This window comes from Thamnophis elegans, chromosome 12 (genome assembly GCF_009769535.1).
Source record: "Thamnophis elegans isolate rThaEle1 chromosome 12, rThaEle1.pri, whole genome shotgun sequence".
In the NCBI taxonomy this organism is placed as follows: domain Eukaryota; kingdom Metazoa; phylum Chordata; class Lepidosauria; order Squamata; family Colubridae; genus Thamnophis; species Thamnophis elegans.
The window spans coordinates 42,830,416-42,844,502 of record NC_045552.1 but is presented as its reverse complement, the minus strand read 5'-3'; the positions used below and the strand labels follow the sequence as shown (position 1 = coordinate 42,844,502).

The 14,087-nt window shown below is 45.5% G+C and overlaps 1 protein-coding gene across 1 annotated transcript in view; it reads right to left on the bottom strand.

Moving 5' to 3' along the window:
• Positions 1-14,087, bottom strand: part of LOC116516109 (teneurin-1-like) — a 348,491-nt gene that overhangs the window by 98,412 nt on the left and 235,992 nt on the right. Inside the window, 2 exon segments of the mRNA XM_032228512.1 lie at positions 7,262-7,529; positions 9,795-10,056. Coding sequence (XP_032084403.1) covers positions 7,262-7,529; positions 9,795-10,056 — 530 coding nt within the window.

Genomic DNA, 14,087 nt, shown 5'->3' with positions numbered 1-14,087 from the left:
GATATCTACGAGACTGTCTTCTGCCATATACCTCCCAGCGTCCGATAAGATCACACAGGATGGGCCTCTCCGGGTACCGTCGACTAGACAATGTCGTCTGGCGGCTCCTCAGGGGAGGGCCTTCTTTGTAGCTGCCCCGGCCCTATGGAACGATCTACCCCCAGAGATCCGGACCCTCCCAAATCTCTCGGCCTTCCGAAAGTCTACTAAGACCTGGCTATTCCGGCAGGCCTGGGGCTGTTGACCTCTTGAATGAGGTCCAGCCCCACTAAGGGTGAGTGCATGATGTGCCTTTTAACTTGCTTTTCTCTCTATTTTAAATTTTTTAGTATTCTTTTTAGAGTTGTTTTATGTAAGCTGCCCGGAGTCCTTCAGGATTGGGCGGCATATAAATTCATTAAAGTTTGAACTTTGAACTTATGCATGTTTCTGGTGTCGGGATGCCCAAAGACCAGCTGGTCTTTGTACACATGCATGTTTCTGGTGCCGGGGTGCCCAAAGACCAGCTGGCCAGCACACACATGCACTGGCCAGCTGGTCTTCAGGTTTCTGGGGCTCCAGCATGCGTGAAGATCAGCGCCTGCCCACAGAGAAGGCTCTCGTGCCACCCCTGGCATGCCTACCATGGGTTCATCATCACAGATATAATACATTGAGTGGGATCAGAAAGATTCATTTTGAGAATTGGAGACAGCTATGCTGAGATCCAAAATTGGAACATTTCATTTACAAAGTGCTTGGTGTGCTCATGATCAATAACAATTTCACAGGGTGGCCACGACTGTGATGGATGAGAGGCGACACCAATAAAAATCATGAGGATGAAGTGGGAAGCTTTAATAAAATCAGTGGAAGATGCATGTAATATTAAAATAAAATGCATGAAATATTAAAGTAGTTAATCAATCTCCTGCTGCCCATATGGGCATGGTCTCTTTGTGAAGGGTGCCCCAATCAAATTGATCATTTCTAAGCTCAAAACTTCCCTTTCCAGCTTCCATTTTTGTCCACATTTGCAAACTGGTAGGGAAGGTAAGTGAAAAATACCCCTGGTCACACACATCATCATTCTCGATGTCAGCTGCTACCTTCCGCTTACTTGCATTTCGCTACCATGCGGTGGCAGTCAGCCATTAACTCTGGGGAGGGTGGATGGGATGGGGGAATACTTGGAGGAAAGCGAAAGTAACCACAGTAAATCCCCAAGATGCTGCCTCAAGGTCACTCAGCTGAGAGAAGACAGCAGCTGCATACTAACCTAGGATTGAACTGACCATTCTGAAAACATTTTGCTTGAACCTGATTGGTCATGAGGAGAGGACAGCAATGGGAGGCAGTTAAGTGGGGGGCAGAAGTTGAACTTAGGGATTTTGGCATGATTCTCAGATCTTTTTCAACAAATGGAGCCAAGGATCGTTTCTACTTAGAGGTTTCAATGGTGGCGGGTCTGACACTCAAATCCATTTACGTCCACAAGAAATCTAAGACAAGCCAACTTTGAATTGACTCTTATCTACCGCCAATTCACTTTGACCGTTAGTAGTTTATGAGTTTATGAGTAGTTTATTTATATGCCGCCCTTTTCCCTGGGGGGATTCAGGGCGGCTTACAATTCAAAAGGGGGGGGGGAACAAACAAATTAACACATAAGACAGTACATCATTAAAAGCACAACATTCATACATTTTCCCACTGGTGTGGGCAGGTATTGTTCAAGATTATTATTTGTATTAACATTTTTAAATAATAAGTACAGTTAAATGAAAATGGATATATAATAATGCTTGAGGTAATATGAGTTATGTTTGTTGATTGTGGAGGATCTATAATCGATTGATACATTTTCTACAGATGTAAAGAAAGATGCTGTACTTGTTTTAATTAAAATTAAAAAAATATTTTTTTTTTTTTTTAAAAAAGCACAACATTCATACAATTCGGGTGGGTTACGGTCTTTAACCCCAGGCCTGACGGGATAGCCAGATTTTAAGGGCTGTGCGGAAGGTCTGGAGGGTGGTGAGGGTGCGAATCTCCACGGGGAGATCGTTCCATAGGGTCGGAGCTGCCACCGAGAAGGCTCTCCTCCGCGTGGTTGCCAGTCGACATTGACCGGCAGATGGAACTCGGAGGAGGCCTAATCTATGGGATCTAATTGGTCGAGTGGAGGTAATTGGCAGTAGGCGGTCTCTCAAGTACCCAGATCCACTACCATGAAGGGCTTTGTAGGTGACAAGTAGCACCTTGAAGCGTACCCGGAGATCGACAGGTAGCCAGTGCAGCTCGCGGAGGATAGGTGTTATGTGGGTGAAACGAGGTGCACCCACAATCGCTCGCACGGCCGCATTCTGGACTAGCTGAAGTCGCCGAATACTCTTCAAAGGCAGCCCCATGTAGAGCACATTGCAGTACTCCAGCCTGGAGGTCACAAGGGCACGAGTGACTGTTGTGAGAGCCTCCCGGTTCAGGTAGGGGCGCAACTGGTGCACCAGGCGAACCTGGGCAAATGCCCCCCTGGTCACAGCTGACAAATGGTGTTCAAAAGTCAGCTGTGGATCCAGGAGGACTCCCAAGTTGCGGACCCTGTCTGAGGGGCGTAATATTTGACCCCCAAGCCTGAGAGATGGAATACTTGCCGAATTGGTGGGAGGGAAACACAACAGCCACTCGGTCTTATCTGGGTTGAGCACAAGCTTGTTAACCCTCATCCAGTCCCTAACAGCTTCAAGACCCTGGTTCATCATGTCCACCGCTTCATTGAGTTGGCACGGGGCGGACAGATACAACTGAGTATCGTCCGCATACTGGTGGTATTTTATCCCGTGCCGCCGAATGATCTCACCCAGCGGTTTCATGTAGATGTTAAAAAGTAGGGGGGACAGGACCGAACCCTGCGGCACCCCATATGTTAGGGGCCTAGGGGTCGATCTCTGCCCTCCGACTAACACCGACTGCGACCTGTCTGAGAGGTAAGAGGAGAACCACAGTAAAACAGTGCCTCCCACCCCCACCTCCCGCAGTCGTCGCAGAAGGATACCATGGTCGATGGTATCGAAAGCCGCTGAGAGGTCAAGGAGAACCAGGATGGAGGCGTGGCCTCCAACCCTGGTTCTCCAGAGGTCATCGGTCAATGCGACCAAAGCGGTTTCTGTGCTGTAGCCAGGCCTGAAGCCAGACTGGAATGGGTCAAGATAACTAGCTTCCTCCAAGGACTGCTGGAGCTGAAAGGCCACCACCTTCTCAACAACCTTCCCCACAAAGGGGAGGTTGGAGACTGGACGATAGTTGTTAAGAACGGCTGGATCCAAAGATGGTTTCTTCAGGAGGGGTCTCACCACCGTCGCCTTAAGAGCGGGGGGAAAGACCCCCTCCCGAAGGGAGGCGGTAACGACTGCCTGGATCCAGCCCCGTGTCACCTCCCTGCTGTTGACGACCAGCCAGGAGGGGCATGGGTCCAGTACACATGTGGAGGCACTCACAGCTCTCATGGCCTTGTCCACGTCCTCAGGGGCAACAGCCTGAAACTCAACCCAGTGATGGCCTACCAGATTATCCCCCAGTGCCTCGGCTGGATCTGCGGGATTGGAGTCCAAGTCCGACCGAAACCGAGCAACTTTGTCCGCTAGAAACTGGACGTAATCCTCAGCCCTACCCTGCAAAGGATCCCCCGCATCCCTCCTATTTAGGAGGGAACGGGTTATCCTGAACAGGGCGGCTGGGCGCGACTCAGCGGAAGCAATCAGGGTGGTAATATAAGTTCTTTTCGACGTCCTGATTGCCCTGATGTATTCCCTGATGCATGGTGTTAAAAGTGCTTGGTTCGATTCGGATTTATTGGACCTCCATAAGTGCTCTAGGCGTCTCTTCCGGCGCTTCCTCTCCCGGAGTTCCTCAGTAAACCAAGGGGGCCTCCTGGATCCACTGCCTCGGAGCGGCCGTAGAGGCGCAATCCGGTTAAGAGACTCCGTCGCTGCCGAGTTCCAAGCAGCAACCAGAGTCTCCGCCGGACTGCGGGTGAGGGTATCAGGAATAACCCCAAGCTCCGTCTGGAACCTCAGAGGGTCCATAAGTCGCCTGGGTGGAACCACCTGGTCGGTTCCTCCTCCCTACAGTGGGGGTTTGGTCTCCAAAAGTCAAGCCTCAGTAGGCAGTGGTCTGACCACGACAGGGGTATGATCTCACTACCCCTCAGACCAAGATCACAAGTCCACTGCTCCGAGAGAAATACGAGGTCGAGCATGTGACCCGCTGAGTGGGTTGGGCCCCGAATTACTTGGGTCAAGCCCATGGCTGTCATGGAAGCCATGAACTCCTGCGCTCCATCAGAGTGTTCACCGAGCGAAGGCAAATTGAAATCCCCCAGAACCATAAGCCTGGGGAACTCAATTGCCAGCTCGGCTACCGACTCGAGGAGCGAGGGGAGGGCTGCTGCAACGCTGTTGGGAGGCAGGTACGTTAACAGCAAACCCACTTGACCCTTGAGGTCCAACTTCACCAGCAGGGACTCACACCCGACAAGCTCCGGAGCAGGGATCCTACGAGGTACTAGAGACTCTCGGATAACAATAGCCACACCCCCACCCCTTCCCTGAGCTCTCTTGTAGAGAATCTGCTTGGGTGGTGGATTGGACTAGAAGACCTATAACCATGATGGCGAACCTATGGCACGCATAACACAGGGGGCAGGCAGAGCCCTCTCTGCGGGCACATAAGCTGTTGCCCCAGCTCACTTCCACCACGCATGCGCGTGCACTTCCCATCGGGCAGCTGATTTTCAGGTCTCTGCCACTTATATGTAGGGGTCACACATGAGTATAGGTGTGGGTGAGGCATAACCCCCCCTCCCACAGCCTATTTTTACTCTCAAGAGGCTGCAGGGAAGCCTACTAGGCCCAAAACGATTCAGTGGGCTCATGCATGCATGGCGGGGGGGGTGGGGAGAGCGCATACGCATGCACAGACCATGGTATCCTTCTGCGACGACTGCGGGAGATAGGGGTGGGCGGCACTGTCTTGCAGTGGTTCTCCTCCTATCTCTCGGACAGGTCGCAGTCGGTGTTGGTGGGGGGGGCAGAGATCGTCCCTGAGGCCCCTAACTTATGGGGTGCCACAGGGGTCGGTGTTATCCCCCCTACTATTTAACATTTACATGAAACCGCTGGGCGAGATCATCCGAAGGCACGGGATAAAATACCACCAATATGCGGACGATACACAGTTGTATCTGTCCGCCCTGTGCCAACTCAATGAAGCGGTGGACGTGATGAACCGGGGTCTGGAAGCCGTTAAAGACTGGATGAGAGCAAACAAGCTGATACGCAACCCGGACAAGACCGAGTGGCTGTTGTGTTTTCCTCCCAAAAATTTGACCAACATACCATCACTCAGGCTGGGGGGACAAAATTTACACCCCTCAGAAAGGGCTCGCAACTTGGGAGTCCTCCTGGACCCACAGCTGACTTTCGACCACCATCTTTCAGCTGTGACCAGGGGGGCATTTGCCCAGGTTCGCCTGGTGCGCCAGTTGCGACCCTACCTGAATCGGGAGGCCCTCACAACAGTCACTCGAGCCCTTGTGATCTCTAGGCTGGAATACTGTAATGTGCTCTACATGGGGCTGCCCTTGAAGAGCATCCGGAGACTTCAGCTAGTCCAGAATGCGGCCGCGTGAGTGATCGTGGGCGCACCACGGTTCGCCCACATAACACCGATCCTCCGTGAGCTGCACTGGCTACCTGTTGATCTCCGGGTGCACTTCAAGGTCCTATTCACCACCTATAAAGCGCTCCATGGTAGTGGATCTGGCTATTTGAGAGACCGCCTTCTGCCAATTACCTCCCTGCGTCCCATCAGATCGCATAGAGTTGGCCTCCTCCGTATTCCATCCGCCAGTCAGTGCCGACTGGCGACTACTCGGAGGAGAGCCTTCTCTGTTGCGGCTCCGACACTATGGAACAATCTCCCCGTGGAGATTCGTACCCTCACCACCGTCCAGGCCTTCCGCACAGCCCTTAAGAACTGGCTAGCCCGTCAGGCCTGGGGATAATCTTATTTTTTCCCCTCCCGAATGCTGAGTGAATGTTGAATTTTACTGTCTAATTTATTTTTGTGCACATTTCTTTTGTATTGTCCTACACTCCCCTTCCTTTTTGATTGTAAGCCGCCCTGAGTCCCCTCAGGGAAAAGGGTGGCCTATAAATGCCTAATAAATCAAATCAAAATCAAACAGTGGGGCAGGGCATGTGTGTGGGTTCATGAGTGCATTGCATTATGGGTGCCAACACTGACCTATAAGATCCCATCCAAATCTGTTAATGTATTAAACAGAGACCTTAAGCTTGCAATAAATCTATATATTCATTTGAAATTGCCTGGATTTCCAGATTTCCTCACACTGGATATTGACATTGGCTGTAGAAATGAACATTGTTAATGTTGGGAAGGGATCCCTTGTATCAAAGCTGAGCTCCTATAACACATTCATCGTAGAATTGATAAAAGGTTCTATATTTAGGCAAGAAAAACGAAATGCACAGGTACAGTATAGGTGCTACCTTGCTCAATAGTAGTAACTGTGAGAGGGATCCTGGAGTCCTAGTGGATAGCCATTTAAATATGAGCCATCCGTGTGCAGCAGCTGCCAAAAAAGCCAACACAGTTCTAGGCTGCATAAACAGAGGGATCGAATCAAGATCATGTGAAGTGTTAATACCACTTTATAATGCCTTGGGAAGGCCACATTTTGAATATTGCATTCAGTTTCAGTCGCCACGATGTAAAAAAGATGTAGAGATGCTAGAAAGACTGCAGAAAAGAGCAACAGAGGATTAGGGGACTGGAGGCTAAAACATATGAAGAACAACTGCAGGAACTGGGTATGTCTAGTTGAATGAAAAGAAGGACTAGGGAGACATGATAGCAGTGTTCCAAAATCTCAGCGGTTGCCACAAAGAAGAGGGAGTCAAACTATTCTCCAAGACACCTGAGGGCAGGACAAGAAGCAATGGGTGGAAACTAATCAAGGAGAGAAGCAACTTAGAACTGAGGAGAAATTTCCAGACTGTTAGAACAAATAATCAGCGGAACAACTTGCCTCCAGAAGTTGTGAATGCTCCAACACTGGAAGTCTTTAAGAAGATGTTGGATAGCCGTTTGTCTGAAGTGGCATAGATTGCCTACCTAGGCAGGGGGTTGGACTAGAAGACCTCCAAGGTCCCTTCCAACTCTGCTATTGTATTATTGTATTGTATAAAAGCAGACATACCTATTGCCTCTGCCAAGCCTGATACTTTCTGGCCATAAATATCAGTCTTATTCCATGCAAAAGTATAGATGAGGTTGATTGCAGCAGGAAACCATTTCTGAGCCAGCCGCCCTTCAATTGTGATGGTGAGATGCACTTTTGTGATGCCAGGAGGGATTGTAGAATGTGTCAGGATGATGCGTAGCAAGGTTTTATATCCTGAGGTTCTGCTGCTCAGGTAGCTCAGCTTCACAAAGCTGGAAGGAAAGGATATTTCCTCCTGGACCACCTGGAAAAAAAGAAAGAGTTGTGCATGTTAATATCACGACAAATCTTGTCAGAATCTACCATGTTGGGCTTCTCTGGTGACTGAGATAATGTTCGTACACAAGGAATTCACTGCCATCAAGAGGGCTGTGCTCACAGATAGCTTTAAAGAGAGTTTAGACAATTCCATACAGGAAACGTTTCAACAATGGTGAATAAACTTGGGAATCAATAGAGTTTTGCTTTCCAAAAGCTTTATGGCTTTTTGTGCAGAAGATCCTAACCCAGTGATGGTGAACCTTTTCAGCACCGAGTGCTCAAACCGGAACGAACATGCATGTGCGTCAGGCATGAAATCCTATTTTCTTTGCTACTAGTTCGGTAGCGGGAGCACACACACATGCACTCCTAGGCATGCACAGGACATTCTGCACATGTTTGATGACGTCAGCTTGGCTTCCACAACTGGTTCAGCTGAACCTCTGATGTGTGTGAATGTGCTTGCACTAGAAACCAGCTGGCTGGTGCGCACATGCCTATTTTTTGGCTGTTTTTCAGGCTGTTTTGGGACCATTTTCAGACCATTTTTTTCCTGAAAAAATGGCCCAAAAATGGCCCAGAAACCAGAAGAGCTTCGGGTGACAGCGCGCATGCCCGCAGAAAGAGCTTTGCGTGCCACTTTAATAAATAAATAAAATAAACAAACTACATTTCTGCACGTATTAAAGGCATTAAAGTAATTTATTTGCTAACCTTTACAATGGATTAATTAATGTCAAGAATTAACTTTTTTTAATGGCACACTACTCAGAATCACACTGGAAGTGAGATGGGCAGCATCCCAATTTAATCAATAAATAACTTTAATCAATAAATAGTAAGAGACAAAGTTTAGATACATAAAGGAGCCTATTTCAACACTTTCCTACTCTTTCCAATAAAGACCACTTCCACAAACGCCATCAAGGCAAGCCACTAGAATACAAATTGAGAGCAAACCCCACTCCCCTCTAGCACTGATGATGTTACCAAGTATGAGTAATGAAATGTTTACAAGAAAACAACCAAGCTCAGAAAGTAACCAAGGGCTTCAATTTCTATTCTTTTCTCAATAAGGTTAAGGTATTGATGATTTAATAGTTGTCCAGTTGCTGTAAGACTGTAAACTGAGATGATGAAATGAGAATGAGTCAGCGGGGTTACTGTCACTTTAAGAAGCTGTCTATATAAGGGAGGCTATGTGAGGGCGTCTCTATATCCATGTGTGCTTCTGTGTTATAGTTGAAGGTTGATTGATTGCCTGGTTTTGTCTTGTGGGTATGTGTGTGTGTGTGTCTGTATGTATATATGTGTGTGTGTGTGTGTGTGTGTGTGTATTTGCATTTGTGCTGATAAATAAACAAATAAAGGGAGACTATTTCAAGCTATTTAGCTCTCATCAGCTAGCCATACCCTTACTGGGAATTGAACCTGGGCTGTATTACATATTAGGCAGTTGTATTAGCCACTAAGCCACAGGCTTTCCTCCTTTATCATCTATCTATCTATCTATCTATCTATCTATCTATCTATCTATCTATCTATCTATCTATCTATCTATCTATCTATCTATTCTGGTCTTGTTGTATTCGGGTCTTGTCCCGTGTAAGATTGAGAGCCAAGACAATCTCAATCTCACACGGGAAAAGACCCGAATACAACAAGACCAACATATATATATATATATATATATATATATATATATATATATATATATAGATAGATAGATAGATAGATAGATAGATAGATAGATAGATAGATAGATAGATAGATAGATAGATAGAGATAGAGATAGAGATAGAGATAGAGATAGATAGATAGATAGATAGATAGATAGATAGATAGATAGATAGAGATAGATAGATAGATAGATAGATAGATAGATAGATAGATAGATAGATAGAGGTATTGGTATTGGTATTGGTATTGGTATAGGTAGATAGATAGATAGATAGATAGATAGATAGATAGATAGATAGATAGATAGACACCAAAACCTGCATACCTGTACCCGTGAAAATCTATGAACACACACACACACACACACACACACACACACACACACACCTTGTAGATGCCTGTGTGCGTTTGTGCGTGCATATATAAATATATATATATATACCTTGTAGGTAAACCACTGTTTGAAAGACAAAACCTCTGTGTACTGTTTTTTGCTCCTCAAAATATTAGTCAACACTGTGCACACTCTTGACAAATAACATGACAACATTGTTTACACCCCTCTTACCTGCAATTCAGGTATGACTGTTCCCCTTTCAGGACATGATCCTCCAAACGTCGTCAGGGGAAAAGGGATGACAATTGGATTTGGGCTGATGAAGCTACTGATGTCACAGGTGGGCACTTCCGCCTCTGTCCTTTGCATGACCACTTTGTCTACCACAATAAACTTATTCCAGGCCAGCCAAAGTGTCCTTTTCACGGGAAGAAACGGTGACCTATCAAAGATCAGGGTGACTGAGATGCCTCCGATAGCCACTAGATCAAAACTGGAAAAGAACACAAACCTTTTGATTTATCTGGATACCAAAATTATCCCATTATATTTTTAGTTCTTCTGCTAAGTATTTTCTGCACCAAAGGTGCTTTTCCCCTCCACAAGGCAACTGAACTTTGTTTTTCCTTGAAGATGTTTTGGTTCTCATTCAAGAAGCTTCTTTAGCTCTGACTGGATGGTGGGGGATGGAAGGATTTATATTCCTTGTAGACATTTGCATCCTTTTAGAGGGTCACTGAGGCCACTTGGAGATTTGTCTCTGTCCTCAGGGTCACTTGAGTAGTGCAAATGGGTATGGAGCCTTCTTGTCTGCAGGATGTTTTCTGCCCTGTGTCCCTTCACTATTGAAGACAGGCTATTGGGGATGAGTCTGTGTTGTCTGCATCTCAACTGAAGTGCAAATGGTTCCTCTAGTCTGCAATGTTCTGTGGAAATTAGTTCATAACCCCTCATCATTCGAAAGGTCATTCATCCCAAAGTGCATAGCTAAAAGTCTATGGAGATCCTCAGTCATCCAGGTCATGGTTGTCCCAAAGGTATTTTTTCAGGAAGCAGATGGACTCCTTGCATGAATTTCTTGGATGAGAAGCAAAACGTCTTCAAAGAAAAGTAAGAAAGTCCAGTTGCCTCCTGAAAAAGCACCTTTGGGATATCCTTCCCCAAGTATGACAGACTGGACTGGCTTTTTGGATGAGAAGTGAAATGTCCTTGAGAAAAACAAAACAAAAGAAGTCCAGTTGCCTTTTGAGAGGTGGGGGGAAGCACCTTTGGGACAACCATGACTTGGATGACTGAAAGTCTCCATAGATTCCTTCTGCATCCTACTAGTTGGCCATAGCTGCCTAAGACGATCCAGGAGGACAGAAATAGTTCATCATATAGTATCATAATTTCTAAAAAGACCTTTTGAATAGAAATATATAATTTTACTGCATCAAGAACAGATAGTGTTTATGTCAACTTCCTTCTCTTAGATGTGAAGCTATCCAATTCTGTGCTGTCACAATGAACATGAGACAATGGCTGATGTAAGCCTCTTTTTCTTTTTTAATTATGTTTTGACGCAGGTTCTTGAGTATTGATCAAAATAAAATTGACCCGGGCAATTAAATCCAACAATTCTGGGAAGAAGCCGATGAGGGAAGTCTGATGCTACTTGTAGTAAACTTCTGCCTTCTAGTAGTTGCTAGGCTGCTCGCATAGCAAAAATCAATAGGAACTCTGCGCTAAATAGTTTTGAGGTCAATTCCTGAAGGTAAATTGGAAGAGACTGTATCATCTACCAAGAGCTTTCATGTGATTTCTTATATTCCTGATGAGCAGGCTCTGAATGCCTCCATCCATAGGTGCTGTGGCAATGCAGTGGTTGGAATGCAGTATTGCAGGCTAATTCTGCCGATTGCCAGCAGTTCAGTCATGACCGGCTCAAGGTTGACTCAATCTTCCATCCTTCTGAGGTTGATAAAATGAGGACCTATATTGTTGGGGCCAATAGGCTGACTTGGTAAACTGCTTAGAGAGGGCTGTAAAGCACTGTAAAGCCGTATATGTCTAAGTGCTATTGGGAAGGAAGGGAGGGAGGGAGGGAGGGAGGGAGGGAGGGAAGGAGGGAGGAAGGAAGGAAGGAAGGAAGGAAGGAAGGAAGGAGGAAGGAAGGAAGGAGCCATGGTGGTATACTAGTTAGAATGCAGTATTGCAGGCTAATTCTGCCAATTGCCAGCAGTTCAATCCTGACTGGCTCAAGGTTGACTCAATCTTCCATCTTTCTGAGGTTGATAAAATGAGGACCCATATTGTTGGGGTCAATAGGTTGACTTGGTAAACTGCTTAGAGAGGGCTTTAAAGCACCGTAAAGCAGTATATGTCTAAGTGCTATTGGAAAGGGAGGGAGGGAAGGAAGGAGGAGCCATGGTGATACACTAGTTAGAATTCAGAATTGCAGATCAACTCTGCCCATTGCCAGAAGTTCGATCTTGACTGGCTCAAGGTTGACTGAGCCTTCCATCCTTCCAAGGTTGGTAAAATGAGGACCCCGATTGTTGGAAGCCATATGCTGATTCAACTGCTTAGAGAGCTGTAAAGCACTGTGAAGCGGTATATAAGTCTAAGTGCTATTTGTGGAGCCAAAACCACCTAACCAACACGAAAGAAAGAAAAGAATAACTGCACTTTGCTTTTATTACGTGTCAGGGGTCAGTGAGAGAAAAAATCTCTGAATTCCAGAAAAATGTGCAGAGCAGATAAAGAGCAACTGTCTTATAATTTTAATATTGTCATTTAAAGTAAGATGGCTTAAATAAGACTTCTTTACTTTATGACTAGATACACTTCTTATGGAAATCTTCCATGGTAATGAATTCTGATAAGGAGTTAGACTTAATTATGCATAATCCACCCAATTTCCCAAACATTACGTAGATTATATACAGTGGGGAATAAAAAATAAAAAGATTACTTGCAACTTTGATCCTTCAAAATCTCCCTCTCTCACACACAGACACAAAGGGAAAGACAGAGGGAGAGAGAGACAGACAGACGGATGGATGAGAGAGAGAGAGACAGAGGAAATAGATAGATAGATAGATAGATAGATAGATAGATAGATAGAAAGATAGATAGATATGAGAGGGAGAGGGAGAGATAGAGAGGGAGGGGGAGAGAGGGAGAGGCAGAGGGAGAGAGAGAAAAACTTCATTGCTTACGTTCACTGCTTATGAATTTTTTACTCTCTGTTTTAGAGTATTTACATTGCAATAAGCAGGAACGAAAGCATGAAATTTCTGAACATGAGCTTTTTCTGCCTCTGTGAGCTTTAATTGGTTGAACGGATTAATTGGTAGGTCCCTCTTTTAATCAGCCAATTTTAATCTCAGGGCTGGGTTGAGGTTTTATTTACTTCCTTTGGTTCAGATGCGTTGCTGCACAGAGGAAGGAAGGAAAAACAGTCATTTAAAATGTATGTGTACGCTTCTGTAGGTGTGCATACACACACACACACACAGACATATATATTTGCATTTGTGCTGATAACACAAAAATGGTTTCCTGCCTGGAAGGCTCCTAGGATGGAGTAAAAGGCAAAAGGGAAGAAGTATGCTCCCTCCCATATTTGGGCATACCAGGTGCTTTGATATAACACTTAATACATACATACATACATACACACACACATACATACATACATACATACATACATACATACATACATACATACATACATACACACATTATTTTTCAAAGTATAAGACGTACTTCCCCCCCCCCAAGAGAGCATGGAAATGTTGGTGCATCTTATACACCAAATACAGCCATTTTTGGCCTCCCGAAGCTGTGCCCTTGTGTCCTATTTTTCTGAAAAATGGGTGAAAAACAGGCCATTTTTCACAAAAATTGGGATGTTTTTGCCTTCTCCCACTCCCCAGAAGTACTCTGCGGGCTTCAGCAGAGCTGGGGGAAGGGGAAAATGCCCCTGTTTCAGTGAAGAACGGGAGCGTTTTTTTCTTAACCCCAGCCTGGCTGAAGCCTGCAGAGTGCTCCTAGGGGTCGAGAAGGACAAAAACTTTTTTTTCTTACCTCTTTGAAATCTTGGTGCGTCTTATAGTCTGAAAAATACGGTATATGTCTATGCACATGTGTAATTACATATATGTATATGCTGCAGCAGTTAAGGCGCTGAATTATGAGTGGGAAAAACAAATTCTAATCCATGCTTAGACATAGAAGCCAGTTGAATGAATTTGGGCAGGTCCCTGGCTTTCAGCCCTAGACTTTGGGGTTAAAAAAAATATCCATCTAACAATACTGGATTGACAGATTACAATCCACAACCTAAAGAGGTTTTCATTCTTCTATGGGGTCATTTGCACTTATTATACTCCGTGTCTGTCTCTCTGCTTATTTATCTCCCCTTCTCTATCTATTATCCAACCGTCCATCCTATATCTATCTATCTATCTATCTATCTATCTATCTATCTATCTATCTATCTATCTATCTATCATCATCATATCCATCCAACATCAT